The following is a 24,038-nucleotide window of genomic DNA, read 5'->3' as shown; positions in this document are numbered from 1 at the left end:
CTAGATGATAGTCTCTAACATAACAGAATGTTGCTAAAGAGCAAAAACCAAACAAACAAACGAAAAAATGCTATGCTGTGCAGTGATAAGGCAAACAGCAACCAGGTCTGCAATAACATAACTTAACATAGCATAACATAGCATAACATATCATAACATAACATAGCATAGCATAGCATAGCATAGCATAGCATAGCATAGCATAACATAACATAACATAACATAACATAACTTAACATAGCATAGCATAGGATAGCATAACATAGCATAGCATAGCATAGCATAACATAACATAACATAACATAACATAACATAACATAACAACAAAACATAGCATAACATAGCATAGCATAGCATAGCATAACATAGCATAGCATAGCATAGCATAACATAGCATAGCATAGCATAGCATAGCATAGCATAACATAACATATAACATAACATAACATAACTTAACATAGCATAGCATAGCATAGCATAGCATAGCATAGCATAACATAACATAACATAACATAACTTAACATAGCATAGCATAGGATAGCATAACATAGCATAGCATAGCATAGCATAACATAACATAACATAACATAACATAACATAACAACAAAACATAGCATAACATAGCATAGCATAGCATAACATAACATAGCATAGCATAGCATAGCATAACATAGCATAGCATAGCATAGCATAGCATAGCATAACATAACATATAACATAACATAACATAACTTAACATAGCATAGCATAGCATAACATATAACATAACATAATGTACATCATGATGGTGCCACGGATGGCCGCCTCGGTGTGGAGCACTTCTATTGTTTTGTTGTTTTTGTTTGTTTGTCCTGTGTTTAGTAATCTTTTTCCAGTCAGTTTTACCAGAGACGAACTGCTGAGCATTCGACAGCATACACCAGTCAATCTCTTCCCAGATTCTGAATATTCAGACGTTTTGATGGACATTTTAGTGGGAGGCGCGGCTGTGTTGTTTAAACGCGTTATGAGACGCTGGCGAGGAAGACGAGCCAGTGCGCTGGTCAAGCTCCGACGGCGGGGCTTTCGAACAACGCTGCCGAGCATTCATCTTGCGAATCTCCGCTCTCTTCCTAACAAAACGGACGAACTACATCTCCTCACCCGCACAAACAAGGACTTTTCAACCTCTGTTGTCTTGTGCTTCACAGAAACCTGGCTAAGTGAAGCCATTCCGGACAGCGCGTTACATCTGCCGGGCTTTCAGCTGTTCAGAGCGGATTGCATTGCGGAGTTAATGGGGAAAACGAGAGGCGGTGGAACATGCTTTTATATCAATGAAAGTTGGTGTACAGATGTAACAACGTTAAAGAGGATGTGCTGTCCTAATTTGGAAGCGCTCTTTATTAACTGTAAGCCTTTCTACTCGCTGCAGGAGTTTTCATCGTTTATTCTGGTGAGTGTGTATATCGCACCAAACGCGTGTTTGAATGCCGCATTGCAACAGCTGGCTGATCAAATCACAGACACGGAGCAACAAAACCCGGACTCAGTTATTATTATTCTTGGGGATTTTAACAAAGCAAATCTCACATGTGAACTGCCCAAATACAAACAGCACATTACATGCCCCACCAGAGACAGAAATATATTGGATCATTGCTACACAACAATAAAGGATGCATATCGCTCTGTTCCTAGAGCAGCTTTGGGACTCTCTGATCACTGTCTGGTTCATCTTCTTCCAACCTACAGGCAGAAATTAAAATCAACCAAGCCAGTAGTAAGGACTGTAAAGAGATGGACCAATGAAGCAGAGCGGGAACTACAAGCCTGCTCCTATTGCACGGATTGGAGTGTTTTTGAGGCTGCAGCCACAGACCTGAACGAGCTCACAGATACTGTTACATCATATATCAGTTTCTGTGAGGATATGTGCATTCCTACTAGGACTTATTTAAAGTTCAACAACAACAAACCGTGGTTTACAGCAGAGCTCAGGAAACTTCATCAGGCCAAAGAGGATGCTTACAGGGGTGGGGATAAAGTCTTGTACAATCAGGCCAGGAACACACTGAACAAGGAAATCAGAGTGGCTAAAAGATGATACTCTGAGAAGCTGAAAAACAAGTTTTCAGCTAACGACCCTGCATCAGTGTGGAGTGCCATGAAACAACTCACAAATTACAGGACTCCTGCCCCCAACCCTGTGGTGGACCAACAACTGGCTGACGACCTGAATGTGTTCTACTGCAGATTTAAAGGCCCAATCTCACACCCCACACCCACTCTGACCTTCACTTCACACAAACACCAACACATCCTGCAATCCCCCTCTTCCTCCCTCCTGCTACTCAACCTGCACTTAAGATCTGTGATGATGATGTGAGCCGCATCTTTCGGAAAAAAAACACGAAGAAAGCTTCAGGCCCAGATGGCGTCTCACCAGTGTGTCTTCGATCCTGTGCTAACCAGCTGGCCCCCATCTTCACACAGATCTTCAATAGATCACTGGAGCAGTGTGAAGTCCCATGCTGCTTCAAACACTCAATCATTATTCCTGTCCCAAAGAAACCAAAAATCACAGGACTTAATGACTACAGACCTTTCGCCCTGACGTCTGTGGTCATGAAATCATTTGAGAGACTGGTGTTGGCCCACCTGAAGGACATCACTGGACCATTTCTAGATCCCCTTCAATTTGCTTATGGAGCAAACAGGTCTGTGGATGATGCAGTCAACATGGGATTGCATCATATCCTGCAACATCTGGACAGACCAGAGACATATGCAAGGATCCTTTTGTGGACTTCAGTTTGGCTTTCAACACCATCATCCCAGCTATACTCCAGAATAAATTACACCAACACTCCGTTCCCACGTCTATCTGTCAGTGGATCACCAGCTTTCTGACAGATAGGCGAGGTGAGACTGGGGAAATTAAATTCCAGCGTTTGTACGATCAGCACTGGTGCCCCCCAGGGATGTGTAATCTCCCCTGTACTCTTCTCCCTGTACACAAATGACTGCACTGCCAAGGACCCCTCTGTCAAGCTCCTGAAGTTTGCAGATGACACCACTGTCATCGGCCTCATCCGAGATGATGATGAGTCTGTATACAGAAGGGAGGTTATACAGCTGGCTGTCTGGTGCAATCAAATCAACCTGGAGCTGAACATGCTCAAAACAGTGGAGATGATAGTGGACTTTGACCCCACTTAACATTCTGAACAGCATTGTGACAGCAGTGGAGTCATTCAGTTCCTGGGCTCTACTATCTCACAGGACATGAAGTGGGAGACCCATGTTGACTCAACGAAAAAGGCCCAGCAGAGGTTGTACTTCCTTCGCCAGTTGAAGAAGTTCAATCTGCCACAGGCGCTGCTGATACAGTTCTATTCAGCAGTCACTGAGTCTGTCCTCTACACTTCAATAACTGTCTGGTTTGGTTCAGCTACGAAATCAGACATCAGAAGACTACAAAGGACAGTTTGGACTGCTGAGCAGATTATTGGTTGCCTCCTGCCTTCCCTTCAAGGACTGTACACTTCCAGAGTGAGGAAAAGGGCTGGAAAAATCACTTTTGACCCCATTCACCCAGCACACTTCCTTTTCAAACTGTTGCCCTCTGGCTGGCGCTACAAAGCACTGAGCACCAGAACCGTCAGGCACAGGAACAGATTTTTCCCCCAGGCTATCCATCTCATGAACTGTTAAAACTGCCCCTTTGAGCAATAATTATGTGCAATACACAGCTTAGTCTATTTATATTTATCCAACATATCCTACCTCTTATGCCATTACATTACCATGCACTATATAACAAATTTGTATTTGTACATACATGCACATTATTTGACTATTCGGCAATTATTGCAATGATTAATGATTAGCTCTTAACCGATTATTCAGCTTGTGCCTTAAAAGGTTGTATTAAACATGCTTACTAATAATAAAGAGGACAACATTTTCTCTTAAAAATACCTCTAAATGACATTCACTGAATTAAAGGGAAAAAATACTTTTTATAAAGTTTAATCCAGTAAAGAAATTCACAGCAAAAAAATCCTATTGTTATCAAGTGTTTTTGTCTTGTTTTCCATTTAAAAGGTCTAAAAATCATTAAAACAAGATACATTTACTTGAGAAGCAACATATAAGATATTTAGACTCGCTTTAAGAGAATGTATCTTAAAAATAAGTGTATTTTGTATTTAAGTATTTTTTTTTCACTTGGTTATACTTCAGTGAGTGCAGTAAAGACAAAATATACTTATATTCAAGATCTATTCTCTAAAAGCAAGTCTAAATATCTTATATGCTGCTTCTCAGGTGAATGCATCTTTTTTTTTTTTAAAGGATTTTTAGACATTTTAAAATTTGTATATTTTTTTTCTCCCCTTTTCTCCCCAATTTAGAATTCCCAATTCCTAATGCGCTCTAAATCCTCGTGGTGGCATAGTGACTCGCCTCAATCCAGGTGGCAGAGGACGAATCTCAGTTGCCTCCGCGTCTGAGACCGTCAATCCGCACATCTTATCACGTGGCTTGTTGAGCGCGTTACCACAGAGACAGGCTTCACGCTATTCTCCGTGGTATCCACGCACAGCTCACAAGAGTGCCCCACCGAGAGCAAGAACCACATTATAGCAACCACGAGGAGGTTACCCCATGTGACTCTACCCTCCCTAGCAACCGGGCCAATTTTGGTTGCTTAGGAGACCTGACTGGAGTCACTCTGCACGCCCTGGATTTAAATTCCAACCCCAGGGGTGAATATTTGTATTTTTAATATTATATTCAACATTCTCAGATAACAATTTTTTCTTCTGCAGTATAGCTGCAAAAAGAAAATGTACGTTGTTATAAAGGAGTTTTAGATATTTATATTGGAAAACAAGCCAAAACAAAAACGTATTTTGTTGTAGTGTGTAATGGGGCAAAGACTACCATCTATTACCTTTTTGTTCACTTCAATCCATCTTTAACTCACAAAAAAACAAATTCTCACTTATTAATAAAGCTGCATATTGCCAATTTTCTTCACGATAAGAAATGCACAGTGACATATATTATGATTCAATAAGTCGTGAGCCATCACGTTATAATCTAGCTGCATTAAGTGTGCGTGCTTGAGGGATGAGCGTTCCCGAGACAGAGTGCGCATCAGCCAGGTACAGTTTCAGTCTCTATCCCATAGATTGGGACATTTGCGCAACTCATAGAAGAGGCGCTGACCGCACAGAGAAATGCCAGTTTCGGAGTTTGTAGTTATTTACATGACCTGCTTCTGTATTATTTGAACTTTAATAAAGCATTAACGCATTAAATATAACTGCATTTAAGATGTCATTGCTCCGGCTCCGCTTATTCCACAACGAGAGTGCTTCTGTATTTACTTATTTGGTATTTTTGCATTATAATTCCCTCATACTTTGTGATCTACATCACCTGAAGCTGTTTGGACATTTAGAGTGCATCTGGACTGTGAGCTGTGTAATTCTTCCTCTCCTCAGTCAGGCGTGAGCTGCAGTGCTGCTCTCGTGCGTCATCATTAGAGTTTAATGTGATCTCATGTTACGTTAAATGAGATCAAACGACTATTCGACAATGAAACTTTTTGTCGACAATGTTTTATTGTCGACGTTGTCGATAAGGTCGACTAATCTTTTCAGCCCTAATGTGTAAGCATACTTGGCAATGATTCTGATATACAGAAGTATGCCAGTGGAGTAGTGTGTCTGAATCCACAGTATTCATGAATCAGTAATCGAGAAGTACCTTGATGACCTAATAAGAATGGACTGTTTTGGCAGCAAATAAGTGCATCCTTCATAAAATACAGTACACACTGTGACAGCACATGGTTTTGGACGCAGCACATATCTTCAGAAGTGATATGATAGGTGTGGGTGAGAAACAGATCAATATATAATTCTTTTTTACCTATAACTTCTCCTCCCCACATTAATTTTTTATTTGAGAAAATAAAACACAAACCCATGTCAAGAACTTATGCTGGAAAAAAGAAGAGTTGGGAAAAAACTATACTTTGAAAAAAATAAATGCAAGCAGCCAAGAAAAGTATCTAAATAAAAGCTAAGGTTTATTTCACTCATTTAATTATTAATTATTTTTTTCATTTTACTTTTATCAAAATGTAGTCATGACAGTTTGTCTGAAAGAACACGACCTGTTCGGATGGCTTAAACATGATTTACACGTGGTCGGTAGCAGGTGTAAATTCGTACCAACAGTGCTGGTCCTACCCCATTTGGCACCCTAGGTGAGCCAGTCCCTCCAGTCGCCCCATTGGGTGAACTAACCCTTTAATCCCCTTTATGTAAGGGGCATTCACACTAGCAATGTGCAGCAACAAGGTGATTCATCTCATGTGAGAGACTGAAGATGGAGCAGAAGTTAATGTGTGTGATTTCACTGATACATCCCATTTACAGGGATGTAATAGAAAGAATGTGTGGAAAATCATGTCAGAAATTGTCGTCATTCTTAGTGAGTTTGATACACAAACTGATAGATCGTTCATCTTATTCATGATATGATGCAATAAGTACTGCTGCAGTTTATATAAAACACTATCCCCTCCAGAATGTTCCTTTTAGTGCCAAAAATTATTCCTTGTCAGATTAGAATGAATTTAGAATGTCATAAACTGTCACCATTCTGAGTGAATTTGATTCATGTATTGATAGATTGTTTATCTTGCTGATGAAATGATGCATTGAGGGCTGATGCTGTTTACATAAAAACACTCCAGAATGCTTATTTTTACCACCAAGGACTGTGGTCAAATTAGATCATCACATCACATCTGTGACCAGATTTTCAAAAACGATTACCAGTTTTGCAGTCCACCAATATGCAGCCAGCAGACCTACCATGAGTTCTGCAGTTGTTCGTTGATAGTTTTTTCCTTTTTGGGTGAACTATATGTGTCTGCTAAAGCCATAAGTCCACATTATTTCAACATACTTCTAAAAAATAATGTTTAATAGCAGAATTCTACCCAAGACCCTAAGGGAAAAATCCACCAATCAGAGAATCACAGTCAACAAAGTGCGGCAAAAGAGCTCTGCAGTGACTGTCCACTTGCTTGACGCACTGTGACTCAATCGAGTCTCTCTCCCCTTAAACTACTTATATATTTGCAAATTTCTGAATATTTTGCAACAAAATATATTGATTCTATACTTCTAATCAACAACTTTAAATCTTTAGTTTTATATTTTACCATCGATTGTAATTCGACGACATCATTCACAATGCTTCATGAGATTGTAGTTCATTATTTCATGTAAGATAGTGAGTAGTCTTGTACCTTTGTCTTTTTGTCCAATTCTCAGATACTTTCAAATCAAAGTTTGTAATGTAATTCACTTCAGAGCTGGTTGGTTTTAGGGAATTAGACTTACGATGAAAACTGTTAACTGCTTCTATTTGCTGTTCAATGCATTATATAACATATCAATAACAGACAAAGAACATTATATTTTAGCAAACATTTAACCCTTGTACTCTGTTCGTTACGGGTGCATTCTTTTAGCGTTTGGGGTCAAATTTGACATTTGTTTCAAATACCCTAATTCAATAACTTAAAGTAAATTAATAAAATAATGAACAGGAATGAACAGTGATAAATTATTTTGTGTACAAACATAAGACTTAGAATAAACATTTTGCTCCCACCCCTAAGCATAACTTTCTCACAGTGGGAAAAAAAATCAACGGTCTCAAATTCAGACTTTGATCTGTGTGTGTGCGTGCTGGTGACATGCATGTGTGTGAGCATGCTTGGTGTTTGCCAAGTATTATTGTCTCACCCTTTCATTTCTCTATGTGTTCTGAATTGTGGCTGATTTATTGCTTTTATTTGACAAATAAAAAAACCCCTCAGTTTTATCGTCTCATCCATTCACTTCCTATGTAGGGTCAAATTTGACACCAGAACATGATGAGTGTGAATATTTTTGTCACACCACCACAATCCAGCCCAATTTGTGTGTGTGTGTGTGTGTGTGTGTGTATAGATAGCAAATGTTGGAAAAGTAACCAAACCTAAAGAAACAAAGTTCAAAAGGGGTAATGTTTGACCATAACACTATATGAGGGTTAATACAGTGTTTATCACTGTGGCATGCTACTTACTTTTATGATACTTGTAAAAAAATCAAATAAAAAAAATAAAATGCAGTGCCTCTCTTTCAAAGTGTCATCATTTTTAATATTTCATGCCAATTACAGGGGTTCGATTGAGTCCATGTGATAAAACAACACCAATATGATATACATAACACAAGATGCCCCTGGGATGAAATAAATTGACAGCCTCTAATGTTTCTGTACGTCTGGTTATCTGTGTGGATGCTGTAAAAGTACAGTTGGTTGAACTGAAGCTGTTACAAATATTAAGTAGCAATAATTGTCAACTAATTCAAAGACAATGCCGAAAAATATCTTTGTTTTGGTGAAGGCAGCAAAACCTAAGCTGATAAAGTTTGTTGGACTTTATTGTTTGTGTGCTTGGGGTTGCTGTATTGTCATCATGCAGAGTTTATTAGTTCAAGAAAACACATGACTTGAGGCATATGGATGAGATCACATGACAAAAACTTGTTTGGTGGAAATGTATGGCTTCATGGCATTTTCCAGGGCGTTTTTATAGTCTTGAAGGTCCACTTCAGTGCAGGCTGGAGCTGATAGTTTCCCAGCACGAATAAGGATGCAGAGCTCATCCAGCATGTTTCGTAAGGCATCTTCATCTATAGAAAGAAGCCAAAGATGCAAATGAGTAATTTAGATTAAACCCTTTTGATTCTTATTCAACAACACAACCCAAGAAAGATTTATTCATTACAGATTTATTTTGGAAAGCTTACCATGTCGGTTGTCCCTCTTCCACTGGGTCACCCAGAAGCCTCTTATTTTCACATCTTTAAAGATAAGTGCACTCTAAAGAATACGAAATATCTAAATTATATGACAACATACAGCGTGCATAAAGCATGTGAGAAAAATTATTATATAATGCTTCTAGACTCAAAAAGTCTGAGTCTATATTGAAAAACTGCTAATCAAAATCTATTTTAAACCTGGAAATGAACAGAAGGTGTTTGAGAAATTTAACACCACTATATATTGTAAAGTCAGACATCAAGGTTCAATCAATGCAGAAAGAACAGGAAGTCTGTGTGAAGAATCAAAACTCACCACAGGTACAGTGACTGGTTGTTTGGCCATCCCTCCATAAGTCACCATACTACCTCCACTTCTGAGGAAGACAGATTTCTTTTTATTTATAACCTAACCACAAAGGGCACATAGTGATTGTCAAGGGACCGTGTGATTTGGAAAAAACATTTTACATCATTTTCATCCCTCTGTAACATATCCACTTACTGTAAATGACGCAACAGCTCTGTGGCACTCTTTCCTCCCACTCCGTTCAGTGCCAATTTAGGTCGAGGGCACGACTGTTAACAGCAAACACTGAGCTGATATCATGATATCACATCAAACAGGGAGTCATTTTTTTGCCACAGTATGTCCAAAACATAAATTTTTTCTGATTTATAAATGTAGTTGTAGCTGTTAATAATGAATTAATAACATATTAATATAAATGATATATAATATATATATAATAATAATTAATAAATGTAATTAATGTTTATGTTCCCTCCAGAAACCTGTGTTCTGCAGGTGAATGGCACCTCGTGGTCATCTTATAAAGGCACAAAACTGTCCCGGACCTATACCTTGACTGTTCCCCGCTGGTGGAATGACCTGCCTAATTCCACCCAAGTGGCTGTCTTTAGATTCTTTAGATGAATCACTTCTATTGTTCTCCTCATTTGTAAGTCACTTTGGATAAAAGCGTCTGCTAAATGAATACATGTTAATGTAATGACAGGCCAAAATCTCAGCAAGGCCAATTAATCTGCATTGAGATTAATAGCATCTGCCAATAACCGTGCTCGTGTGGACAAGTGACATAAGTGTGATGCTCCAAAATCATTAACTCAACTTAGAATGTGAAAGTGTAATCAAGTAATCGAGTTCTCATTCTGCACCAACTAGTCAACTGTGAAAAACACTACTCAAATATCACAAATAGATATTCCATTGCACATTTGTTTGCCTTAGAAAACACAGAATTATACTGAATTTATTCTGGATTAGAGTTCATGTATGTACATTACCTTACTGCCGTCAGTACTGGTTTTTATGTAAGCTCTGAGTGAGTGCAAAATGCTAATGTTTTTAATTGTTATTTTTAAATCTTTTTATTTTCACTTTTATCATAGTGTTCTTTATAAAAAATACAAAATAAAATAAAAAAAGAGCATAGTTTATTGAAGTTAGTTTAGTTTGAAACTTCACGGTTTTTGTGAGTTAGTACTTGAATACAAAATTACTCGATACTGGCCATCACTAAACTCAACCAGAGTTCCCTGGCTCAAAATTTAGTTTCTGGTCATTTATTTTTACTTATAAAAGATAAAAATAATGCTGATGAAAGCCAAAATATTAATTGCCACTGATCAATATTTACTGAGTAAGCCTTTATTTTGTAGAGGGGTGTAAAATGACAATTTACGATGATATGACTTTGGAGCAAAACTACAGGTAAAAAAATGCAGCATCTTTATTTTTTTACACAGAGGGTAGTCTATTACTAAAATCAGTTGACTTCAGCACCCCTTCTTTGCATTATATGCTAATGGTTCCACATTTTTGTGTTGTTTTTCCAAAGTTGCAGTGCCTATAACTCTATATATATACACTGCCAGTCAAAGGTTTTGAAACACTTGACCGAAATGTTTCTCATGATCTTAAAAATCTTTTGATCTGAAGGCGTATGCTTAAATGTTTGAAATTAGTTTTGTAGACAAAAATATAATTGTGCCACCATATTAATTTATTTCATTATAAAACTAAAATGTAATAAAAAAAAAAAAAATAATTTTTGAAATTGATGACTTAAACCAAATAATAAAGAAAAGCAGCCAATAAGTGCCCAACATAGATGGGAACTCCTTCAATACTGTTTAAAAAGCATCCCAGGGTGATACCTCAAGAAGTTGGTTGAGAAAATGTCAAGAGTACATGTCTGCAAATTCTAGGCAAAGGGTGACTACTTTGAAGATGCTAAAATATAACACAGTTCTGATTTATTTTTGATTTTGTTTAGTCGCAACATAATTCCCATAGTTCCATTTATGTTATTCCATAGTTTTGATGACTTTACTATTATTATTTATTATATAAAAATTATAATAAAGAATGAGTGTTTCAAAACTTTTGACCGGTAGTGTATATAAAGTATTAAAGATATCCTAATATCTATTCAGATTCTGATTCACAAAAAACTTTCCTTTTTGTATCATTTTGAAGGCCCTATATGATTAAATCCCAGAAAAATGGGGGGCTCTCAAAGTGGGTCCTTCTAAAAATTTTACATTTTACCCATTTTCAGTGGTCAAAAACTAAATGTGAGTCACATGGTATGAAGCTAGTTTTTCCTGTCCAACAACACAAAAGACTCAAGTACAAATAATGTTGAAACTATAAATGTACCTTCATTTATTCTCACATAAAGTACATTTCAACAAAAACTTTATTTATTCAAACAAAGAAAGTAATAATCAAACTTTCTGGCTGGTGAAGTTTCTGAAATTTGGTTGATTTGACATGAAATAACCCTATACACTGTAAATATGTATGTATATATGTATGTATATATATATATATAAAGCTTTTTATAGCTAGTCAATTAAAAAGGGAAATTTTCTGTTTATAATATTTTTGTGAATATTTATAAATATTTTGGAAAGTATTAATTTAGTTTAATGTAGTTCTCATTTACTCATGATCTCAAACGTCATTTGGTCCAAGCAACATGATCACACGTGAAGTCGGTATGTTGTTTCCGATACTTCCAGTACCCTATAGGATCAGCCACATTATGCAGACTCACCGAAAAGTGGCATCTCTTATCAGACATTTTTGCATTGGCTTCAGCGTGTTTACCTTCCCTTGTGGCACGATCGGAAGCTTATTGCATCAGCAGCCTGGGAGGCCCAGGTTCAGATCCTGTATTGAAACCAGGAAGTAATCGCATTCACATAATCAGTGACGAGCGCGATGCGGAGGTTGTGTTTTTCCCTCTAACATTATGTTTTTACTCCACTGATGGTTAGGCTTAGGTTAACAACACTCACTGCTTTGGCCACTGGGGGCTGTTTTTCGCATTCCGGTAAGCATAGAGCGATTTTAACTAAAGAAAACTCAACCTACTGTTTCCAGTTTCACTGTGACAACAGTCTGGTCTAAAGGCTTAGCTTAAATACTTAGAATTAGTTTTATAGACAACAAAAAATTGTGCCAACATATCAGGGGTGGATCTACCGGGATGGCACAGGGTGGCAAATGCCACCCTAAGAAAAAGCATTGCCACCCCAACATTATTATCCAAATGTATTAAATATAAATGTAAGTATAGTATAGTTGATGTTAACATTGTACTGGGTTTATTCATGTCAAACTGCCTAAACTCTCACCGAACACACAAATGACTACAAACCCCTACTGTGACTGATTACAGCAGCAACCAATCCCGTGATTGTTTACAGCAGCTGCAGCAGCCAATCACACATCGACCAATCGCCTACCTACTATTGCAGCGCGTGTACAGTGATGTGGACTCTCGCGGGTTGATGAGCTTATTTCCTTAACAACAATGACCACATGGACAAATACATAGGAAAAAGAGGTAATTGATGAATTTCTCAGTTGTTTCTAAGTTTTCACTGAATGATTATTAAATACATCGCTGTCAGTTATGGGTTGAGATATGCGAGATGTGTCCTCACCACTTTTTGAAATAACTTTCGTCAGGTATCTGTATAATCCAGAAGAAACATCTCCAGTTCTTGACTAGGAGTTTCAATTTCATATGTGTGTTTTGACTGGCAATCCAATCAAATGTTTCGTGTCAGCAGTTTTTCCGCAGCTCGCACTCTTTTCCATGTGCCCCAATGTGATGGCCTTCTTGGCCATATTGTTTGTGTGTATGTAGAGTGTGTGTTGTCTTTTACTCTTTCTCTCCTTCTCTCTTAATCACTCTCAGGTGTGTGGTAACCAGGGGAGCTGACTGTTGATGGGGCGCACCGGTGCGCTGTGTTTCCTCCCTATATAAACTTTTTTTCAGTGTTTCATGGCTGGGTTTTGTGATGGGAGACAGCTCTTTGTGAGCTGTGTCATCTCGTTCACGGGCGTTCAGGCGCATATTGGCTTTTTTCCAGGTTCCCGCTGCTGGTGCAGAGAGTTTGTGGTTGTCACTGTCTGAACTTCGGAGTTCGCTGTTTTTTCTTATACAGAACTGTCAATAAATGTGTCTGTGTTTCCGCTACTCTCGTCTCCCCGCATCTTTTATTGCATTTTATTTTTAAAGTGTAACACCCATCCACTGACGTACAGATGCAATCTTGTTTTATTAAAATAAAAAGTTATATTTGGGCGAATTAGAATTCAAAACCTCTAAAAACTAAGGGCAAAAATTTGCTACCAGATCAGTCAGTCATGTTCTTAATCAAAGTGCTGATCTATGTATTTATCTACTGACTAACAAAATCCCGAAACTGATAGTGGCAGATGCAGAGATGAAATAACCATATTATGTGAAATATTTGGGTGCTCAAATCGGTCATTAAGAATGACTGTTGATCAAAACTGGAAATTTAAAAGAATCTTTTACTGTGCATAACATATTTAATATTCATGTGTTTTGCAGCACTACCCCCCACAGTACAAATTTCTGTAAAGTTTCTTTTTATTTAGACCTAACTTTGTGTTAATCTTTGCTTTCAAATGGCTTATTCCAGCTGTAACAAAGGTGATAGGCCTACAGGATTTTATTAGCAGAATAACATGGGATATGATTCACTCTCCATCCATGGGTATACTTAAAAAAAACAAATGGTGTATAAGGTGGTGATATTATGTCCAGATTGCCGGTTCTATATGTGAAGTTAAGGAACATTTAGAACATTTAGAATGTCTTGGTGCTCTGGAGATATACACTTTGTTACTTGTTTTTTATTACGCAAAAAAAATGTTTTTCATGTTGGCAAATCAGTAGCAAAATGGTTACTATGTGGTTCCTGTAGAAAGTGCAGTTGTATCGCAAATTCATGGAAAATTCAATCATAATTTGATAGTGACTCCAATTAATGAACTAGTACTAGTTGCAGTGAAGCTTGGTAACTTCATCAATAAGAACTACGCATGGGCACTTGCTTTGGTGTTGCCACCCCTCATAGTCTGCGTGCCACCCCATAAAACATTTCTAGATCCGCCCCCGCAACATATGAATTTCTTTACAACAGCCAACAAGCGCACAGCACACATGGGAGCTCATTCAGGATGCCCCTCATGAAGCAGGCAGCTGGAATCTACACAAAGAGTGCCTACTGGTTTGAAGATGTTGTCTGTCACTATATAATTCCATTTGTATTATTTCATAGTTTTTATGACTTTACTATTTTCTAAAACATAAAAATAAGTAAAATAATAATAATAAAGAATGAGGAGGTGTTTTCAAACCTTTGAATGGTACTGTATATCTGGATTATATCGGCCTGTCTGGTCTCTAGATATCGGCATTGGCCATTGAAAAACCAATATTGGTTGACCACTTGTAGCTTCAGTATGTTTCAAAAGAAACAAGAAGTCTCTTTAGAAAGTAATCTGACCTTAAAGAGCTCCTTCATTTCCGGACGTCTTAATGACTCCTCTGTAATGACATGTGTGGCGCCCAGTGCTTTCAATCTGTCAGACAACTGCTGCAGCTCAGACCTGAAAATGACAAACAAACTTGTATTCCTTCAGACTTTTTCAGCCTTTGTTTTAAAGTTCTGCAGCATTCACAGCATGCTTACTTTAAGATAACTTTTACCTGTCTCTGATGACATTGATGGTATTAATACCCTTAGCAGCAGCAATCTGAATAACAGCCTGTCCAACACCACTGTTAGCGGCATTCTGGATGACTGTGTCTCCTAAAATACGGAGTACACAAAGACACAATGAGACACAAGTGAGTCAGTGCTGCCTACTTGAGGTAGGAAATGACAGACCTGGTCTGAGCTCCTCAAAGTCTGAGAGCATTCTGAGAGCCGTGCAGGGGTTCACTCCTAAAGTGGCTGCAGACAGTAGAGGAACGTCTTTGGGCAAAGTCACCAGATCATCAGCCTTCAACACAGCTGATGTTCTCCATGTACCTGTGCAGATTAATGCTAGGCTATTACATACAGAAAAGTTTTTTATGTAAAATTGAACATACTGGCCTTATAAATCTACATAAAATGTTCACCTAGACCAGCATCTCTTGGAATCACCCAGTCGCCCACCTTGAGTGTTTTCACCTTGTCACCCACCTCCATGACCTGACCCACCCCCTCATTTCCGCCCACTGCTGGGAGGTCAGGCAGGATAGCGTATGTGCCTGCGATAGTGGGTGAGAGAGTGTGCAAAATGGTAAATATCAAAGACATTTGCATTGAATTCCAGGGTCATTGACAAATACTGTTGTCCGAGGTAATAAAAAATGAGAAATCTTTTAAAAATCTAGTTCAAAAAATCTAGTTTCAAATTCGTAGAAATGTTGGTTTACATTTTCTTTTTTTTAATCTTTTCTAGCATTTTCTACAAAAAATAAAATAAAACTATTTGACCACCCCTGGAGTCGCGAGTTCGAAGGGAGGGTAGAGTCACATGGGGTAACCTCCACGTGGTCACGATTAGTGGTTCTTGCTCTCAATGGGGCGCGTGGTAAATTGTGCGTGGATCATGGAGAGTAGCATGAGCCTCCACATGCTGTGAGTCTCCACGGTGTCATGCACAACGAGCCACGTGATAAGATGCGTGGATTGACTGTCTCAGAAGCGGAGGCAACTGAGACATGTCCTCAGCCAGTGCACCCCAAAATCAAAAGAAAGAAATAAGAAACCAAATTTTGGGGGCCTGGGTAGCTCAGTGGTAAAATACACTGGCTACCACCCCTGGAGTTCACTAGCTCGCTAGTTTGAATCCCAGGGCATGCTGAGTGACTCCAGCTAGGTCTCCTAAGCAACCAAATTGTCCCAGTTGCTAGGGAGGTTAGAGTCACATGGGGTAAACTCCTCGTGGTCGCTATAATGTGGTTCGTTCTCGGTGGGGTGCGTGGTGAGTTGAGCATGGTTGCCGCAGTGGATGGCGGGAAGCCTCCACACGCGCTGTCTCCGTGGCAACACGCTCAACAAGCCACATGATAAGATGCACAGGTTGACGGTCTCAGACACAGAGGCAACTGGGATTCATCCTCCACCACCCAGACTGAGGCAAATCACTACACGACCACGAGGACTTAAAAGCACATTGGGAATTGGGCATTCTAAATTGGGAGAAAAAGGGGACAAAAAAAACAAAAACTAATTTTGCATAAAGAAAATGCTTATTTTACGATCATTAAATTTTTTTTGCATTGCATTATATCTATGTTAATTAATTATATTTCTCCTCCCTACTACCATTACCATAACCCCCATAAAGTATCATTTTTATTACGTAATGCACAAAAAAATATACGATTTATATTGCAAATAATTGTAACATTATGGTTGTATTTGTTGTGCTGATATTAATTTATGCTGATTTAAATAAAAATACAAAATCACTGTATTACAGAATTTTATATAGTATTACTCTAATGAGAATCTAATGACACACACCATTGGGAATTACAAATATGTTTTTAAATAAAAACAGGAAGAAAAAAAGAAAAACACCCAAAAGTATGTATTATTTTCATTATTTAAAAACCAAAAATGGCATGATATACAGAAACTAAATCTAAATTAGCTAAGAGATGGTTGCAAAAATATGCATTGCCAAAATTGAGAAAAGAGTCACTAGTCACTAGTCCATTTCTCATATCTGAACATTCCACTAAATTTATTGGATGACAAAAAAACATGAAAATTTCACATTACATTCAAATAAATGATTCTAAAGTTCAACAGGACAGAGTCAAAAACAGCTTGGACAAGTCTAAATGGTCCAATAATAATTAATTCCATATGAAATAAAAAAAAAAAAAAAAAACATGAAAACATGAGTTATTACTAAAAAAAAAAAAAAGAATAGTTTAGATAAGTACAATGTTTAAATAAAAACTCATCATTGTAATACAGTATTTTACGCTGCATTACTGTAATGAGAATCTAATGACACACGCTATTGGAAATTATAAAAAAATAAAAGTAAAACGTCCAGACGCATTACGGTAATGAGAATATGGGGATAATATGTGCTTGATTGTTATTAAAATGTAACAAAGGAAAAAATCTGAATAGCGCTTAAATAGGACTCACAATCCTCATGTAAGCAATATAATTTCTTCTTTTTTCGTCATATTTTGGTGTGAAATGTGACGTCGTCACGTTTTGGGAGATTCACCCAGGACAAGAGAAGAGGAAATGTGCTATCGGTGCTAAAAAATGTGAAGCAAAATCAAATGAAATGCTTTGCTCTTGCCTTGAATCATATTTAAATCAGAGGGGTTGATGGGAGCTGCCAGAATTTTCACCAGGACGCATTCAGGACTTACATGAGGCGGGTCCAATGACTGCAACCTGTCAATCAAAACAATTAGTTAACGTTATAAAGTTGTGAACATGTCATAACCTATGTGTGTGAAATGCTTACTGAACCACTTGTGAGGGGTCCCCATGGTTTCTGTACAAAAGTGCACTGCTGTTTTTGACTGCAGACACAGAGAAGTTGTTTTTTAAGAGGACAGGTCCATATCTGGCCCGGTCACTACATGACAGTGAGCCCGGGCTCCGGTAAACGTAATGTGCCCTTAATAAAACCAATGCGACTCGCGACAGCTTCATTTTAAAGTGAGGACATGTCCAATTTAAAAATATCATTGTCTCCCAGTGTTTACATGAAGCACAGGAGAGTAAACGTGCTTGTTTACTCTTCAGCAAGTGGCCATGTTGGTACCGTAAAGCCTGTGGTAGAGACGTTATTAAACGTTCTCCAGGTCGCAAAACTACGAATTCTACTATCGCGAAGACATTTGTCATGAATATTAATTAGGAAATTGTGACGTATGTTCTGGATTGTCCGGTGTTCACATCATCTAATTAATATTCATGTACCAAGCCTTCATGAAAACATGAACAGCGCCCACGTCCAACGTCTGCGAACGTCACCGTGCGTATTTAGTATTCATGAGATGAGCCTTGGCCATAGCAGGAGTTGTACATTTACCATCATGTTGGAAATATACACGCATAAATATTTTCTTAGTTCAGTTCAGTCCATAGAAATGGGAAAAATAGTAATAAAATGTTATAGATGTCAATAAATGTTAGCCTATATTGCAAATAACTGACAAAATTCACATATAGCCAAACCAGCCATTTCAACGCATGCAGTTTCCTGTCAAAAAACACAGTGTTTACCATAGTTTTTCAGCCATTAAGTCACAGTTACAACAGTGGTTGTTTGTACTGTAAAATCATAATATATTAACATGGGAGCTCCTTCAACCAGTCATATGAACAATTACCTAAAACAGGTATTCATAATAAAACATCAAATAAATCAAATATTGAGGTTTACAAAATTACTACATTACATTGAGTAGATGTAACATTAAGCCTAAGAAAACATAAAACTTAAGAAATTACGCTATTGTTTTAGAGAAACATATCTTTTGAGACTCTTTCTTGAATCTTGCCAAAATGTTTCAGTCTATTATAGTTTTAATTTAGTTTTTATTTCTAGTTTATATTCAACTGGTCATTTCAATTTCGCTTAATTTTCATTCGTTTTAACACTTTGTGTTTATGTACACTAATTTAACTTTGCTTTTAAGCAGCTTGGAAAATTCCAGAAAATTATGTCAAGCCTTTGGACAATTAGACAATTCTGACAGGAGGTGCACTGAATTGGAGGTGTACCTGTGGATGTATTTTAAGGCCTACCTTCAAATTCAGTGTCTCTTTGCTTGACATCATGGGAAAATCAAAAGAAATCAGCCAAGACCTTAGAAAAAAAAATTGTGTACCTCCACAAGTCTGGTTCATCCTTGGGAGCAATTTCCAAATGCCTGAAGGTACCACATTCATCTGTACAAACAATAGTACGCAAGTATAAACACCATGGGATCATGCAGCCATCATACCTCTCAGGAAGGAGATGCATTCTGTCTCCTAGAGATGAACGTAGTTTTGTGTGAAAAGTGCAAATCAATCCCAGAACAACCTTGTGAAGATGCTGGAGGAAAGATGTAGACAAGTATCTATATCCACAGTAAAACGAGTCCTATATTGACATAACTTGAAAGGCTGCTCAGCAAGGAAGAAGCCAATGCTCCAAAACCGCCATAAAAAAGCCAGACTACAGTTTGCACATGGGGACAAAGATCTTACTTTTTGGAGAAATGTCCTCTGATCTGATGAAACAAAAATTGAACTGTTTGGCCATAATGACCATCGTTATGTTTGGAGGAAAAAGGGTGAGGCTTGCAAGCCGAAGAACACCATCCCAACCGTGAAGGATGGGGGTGGCAGCATCATGTTGTGGGGGTGCTTTGCTGCAGGAGGGACTGGTGCACTTCACAAAATAGATGGCATCATGAGGATGGAAAATTATGTGGATATATTGTAGCAACATCTCAAGACATCAGTCAGAAGTTAAAGCTCGGTTGCAAATGGGTCTTCCAAATGGACAATGACCCCAAGCATACCTCCAAAGTTGTGGCAAAATGGCTTAAGGACAACAAAGTCAAGGTATTGGAGTAGCCATCACAAAGCACTGACCTCAGTCCGATATAAAATTTGTGGGCAGAAATGAAAAAGCATGTGTGAGCAAGGAGGCCTACAAACCTGACTCAGTTACACCAGTTCTGTCTAGAGGAATGGGCCAAAATTCCAGCAACTTATTGTGAGAAGCTTGAGGAAGACTACCCAAACGTTTGACCCAAGTTAAACAATTTAAAGGCAATGCTACCAAATACTAACAAAGTGTATGTAAACTTCTGACCCACTGGGAATGTGATGAAAGAAATAAAAGCTGAAATAAATCATTCTCTCTACTATTATTCTGACATTTCACATTCTTAAAATAAAGTAGTGATCCTAACTGACCTAAGACAGGGAATGTTTTCTAGGATTAAATGTCAGGAATTGTGAAAAACTGATTTTAAATGTATTTGGCTAAGGAGTATGTACACTTCTGACTTCAACTGTAAATAAACTTGCCTTGCCTTATGCTTGACCCGTATTATATCCATGTGTATTTCCTTAAATGGTTAAAAATCCTTTCTAAATTAATCTTTGAGAAGTAAACAGTTAACTTTTTGAAGTTTTAAATTGATGATTTTACATCAGGATGTGTGGCAGAAAAAATTTCAGGATCACTGAAAAAACCACTGAAATTTGATGCAAATTTTATAAAAAAGTAAAAGTTGACTTCATGTTTGTAAAAGTTACATATACTGATTTATGATGTAAAAGTGTTCAAGAATATATATAAAAAAAAATAGTTACAAATAATTTGTAGAAATATTGTATGGTTCAGTCCTACTTTACCAACACTGCCTGAAAAAAAATCTGGGATTTGGTCAAAAGCAGGTCTCCAAAAGGTTCTTCCCAGTATTGAGTATTTCCTAATTTTTACTTTTGACTAAGGTAGGAGACATCCTAAGCTTTCTATAAAGGTATAATGTAATGTTATATGGCATTTGAATCATAATTAAAAGTGATAAAAAATGTAAAATTTCCAAAAGTGTCCCACTTTGCCTATATTCACCCTACTGTGTTTAAAATTCTACAACTAAAATTAATTCAAGATCCTTTTTATTTTATTGTAGTTATTTCTGGAGTTATGAAAGGTATTACAGTTTAGTTTCAGTTCAGTTTTTTCCAATCATTTTTATTTTCATTTCAGTAAACGACAATGTTTTCATTTAGTATTCATTTTAGTTTTCATTAACGAAAATAAGTCTAAGCTGTGATGATTTATTTATTTATTTTACTAAGGAAGGTGCAATAAAACAGAACCTAAATCTTAACTGGCAAAGAAATTGTTTAAAAAAAAAAAAAAAAATGAATTATCATAATGGAGAAAAGAGTTGTTACAACCAGTTCATTTCTTATATTTTAGCATTCCACAAAATTTATTAGATGACAAAAAACATTTCAAAAATCACATTACATTCAAATGTATAACAAGTGATTCTAAAGTTCAAAAGGATAGTCAAAAACAGCTTGGACATGTCTAATTGGTGAAGAAATTTGTATGATTCCTTATGTTATGAAATGCTGAAACATGAAAGCATGAACTTATTATTGCATAACAGAATGATTTAGATAACTGCAGTGTTTTCAGTTTCGTAAGAGGCAAACACAACATTTTTGTTAGGAGATACATTCCTGTTTGATCCACAAATCTCAAAAAGAAACTTTGCAGAAAAGAACAGTAATCACATTTCTGCAACATTTCTTTTCACAAGGCCTTGAATAGGAGGCTTAAAGAACACAAATACTGTTTGTAAACATAAAGTTAATATTTTCAATAATTTCATAAGTAAATAATAATAATATCATTCATTTCACTCTCTGAAGTTCTCACTGAAAGTCTACCTCGCAATCCTTAAATATGAAAATATTTCCTGAGTTCAGAGTTATGATTCAACACTGGTAATTGAAAATATAAAATCAATCTCTAACATGACGCAGAGCGCAGTGCAGTCTTCAAGCTAAAATAAATAAATTGCATCGCGCAAGACATCAACTATAAAACATAAAAATGTAAAATACATGAATAAATTAATCAACTCTCAACTGATTTGTGGCACTTGAGAAGATGGCATTTGGGAAATAATTCAGAGATACATGAGGTAGGAGCATAAGCCTCTTTTACATTCTGGAGAAGATGCAGAACACATTGCTACAAATAAATACTATGAGTAAAGGCTTAATAATAGGTTGACATAAACAGTACATATATATATATATATATATATATATATATATATATATATATATATATATATATATATATATATATATATATTAAATATGTTTCAAAGTCTTCCAGCTCCTCCTGTAAAATGGGAGTAAAAGGCTGTTAAATTCATTAGGTCTATATGCACCTCTTCCAAGACAATACAGGCAGTTGGGAAATGGAGCCAATGTCTTCACCATCAACGTAAGAATAGACAACATTTGATAAAACGAACAACTTATTTCCATCTCTCTCTTGAAGAAAACCCCTGAGGCCAATTGTCAAATACAAATAACAAAATACATCACTAGCAAACATACAGTTCAGCAGCAGTTTAAGAGACTGATATTGAGAACTATCAAGCCAGAGATTTTGACTGTAGTTTAGAGATCAAAGTGTAATGATTATTTACTTTCATGTCTAATAGAGTGTGTTATTGTTCAAAGATAATCACAGATCTAGCTTCCACCCAAGAGACCCATTTGGATAAATGTAAAATGAGCCGCAGGTTTAGACAGCATGCAAGTGGTTTAACATTCAGTTGGTCCCTGTTGATCAGAACAGTCTATATTGCAAAATTGCCAGTTGCCAAATCCCCAATTTAAAGATGAAATGTGTACTTTCTTATTTTTTTTATCACTGCTTAATATTTGTTGGTTAATTTCCCAGAAAAGCGTAAACACTGTGACTCTGTGGCCTTTTCAAACAGACCATTTTTGTTGTAGTGTAGAAATTGCTCACTTCAGTTTTAATCCCACCCCTTTAATCCCAGCATCAAAACATTTTCTAGAGAAGCATCAAGAAATGCAAGAAACATTCACCTGTATCAGTCAGACCGTCTTTTTAACAATACATTTGTTTGTACACTATATATATATATATATATATATATATATATATATATATATATATATATATACACTACCGGTCAAAAGTGTAGGGTCACTTACTCGTTCTTTATTTTTTTCACATTTTAGAATAATAGTAAAGTCATCAAAACTATGGAATAACATAAATGGAACTATGGGAATTATGTTGTGACTAAACAAAATCAAAAATAAATCAAAACTGTGTTATATTTTAGCATTTTCAAAGTAGTCACCCTTTGCCTAGAATTTGCAGACATGTACTCTTGACATTTTCTCAACCAACTTCTTGAGGTATCACCCTGGGATGATTTTTAAACAGTATTGAAGGAGTTCCCATCTATGTTGGGCACTTATTGGCTGCTTTTCTTTATTATTTGGTTTAAGTCATCAATTTCAAAAATTATTATTTTTTTTTTAATAAATTTTAGTTTTATAATGAAATAAATTAATATGGTGGCACAATTATATTTTTGTCTACAAAACTAATTTCAAACATTTAATCATACGCCTTCAATCAAAAGATTTTTAAGATCATAAGAAACATTTCAGTCAAGTGTTTCAAAACTTTTGACCGGTAGTGTGTGTGTATATATATATATCAGCATTTTGTTTTGTTTCCATATTTGTGTAAAAAGATAATAAGATCATTTTTAGGTGTATGCTTAAAAAAAGAAAATATTTGCCAATGGGGAACGAAGCTTATTTCAAGATATATTCTCTGAAAATAAGTCTTATTATCTTACACAATTTACAGTCTTGTTTTAAAGATGTTTACTTTTTTTTTTTTTTTACTGGAAAACAAGACAAAAATACTTTTGTTTTTTTTCAGTGCATGAGAATATCGGCCAACTCTAGAAGAGATATTTGTATAGTTTAGTAGAGAAAAAAAAATTACATCTGTGTTACGTTATAATTACAGTAATGCACCAAATATTTCGCTGAAATTCCTGAGAGCAGCTATTTTCCTGAGTGTTACGCCATTAAAAAAGTTACATTCTTCTCATCTGTTGCTTTAATAAACCTGAGGAAGTTCAAAAGCAGCATTCATAGCATTTACATTTGTTTTTCCAGTATAGCGATATGATTGGCTTTCAAGTTTTGTCCCAC

General features: G+C 36.6%; 1 protein-coding gene across 1 annotated transcript; it reads right to left on the bottom strand.

The window, feature by feature from the left end:
• Nucleotides 1-8,198: 8,198 nt before the first annotated feature.
• Nucleotides 8,199-18,077, bottom strand: LOC127452634 (enoyl-[acyl-carrier-protein] reductase, mitochondrial-like). The gene is made up of 10 exons (XM_051718262.1): nt 17,746-18,077; nt 17,575-17,672; nt 15,374-15,505; nt 15,138-15,281; nt 14,957-15,059; nt 14,754-14,856; nt 9,397-9,470; nt 9,208-9,268; nt 8,877-8,949; nt 8,199-8,759 (listed from the first exon to the last, which is right to left on the bottom strand). The coding sequence occupies exons 1-10, from the start codon at nt 17,970-17,972 to the stop codon at nt 8,596-8,598; spliced, it is 1,179 nt and encodes a 392-aa protein (XP_051574222.1). The 5' UTR covers nt 17,973-18,077; the 3' UTR covers nt 8,199-8,595.
• Nucleotides 18,078-24,038: the final 5,961 nt, after the last annotated feature.

Source organism: Myxocyprinus asiaticus, chromosome 15 (assembly GCF_019703515.2).
Source record: "Myxocyprinus asiaticus isolate MX2 ecotype Aquarium Trade chromosome 15, UBuf_Myxa_2, whole genome shotgun sequence".
NCBI lineage: Eukaryota > Metazoa > Chordata > Actinopteri > Cypriniformes > Catostomidae > Myxocyprinus > Myxocyprinus asiaticus.
The sequence above is the reverse complement of the archived record's forward strand: the minus strand, read 5'-3'. Positions and strand labels throughout refer to the sequence as shown.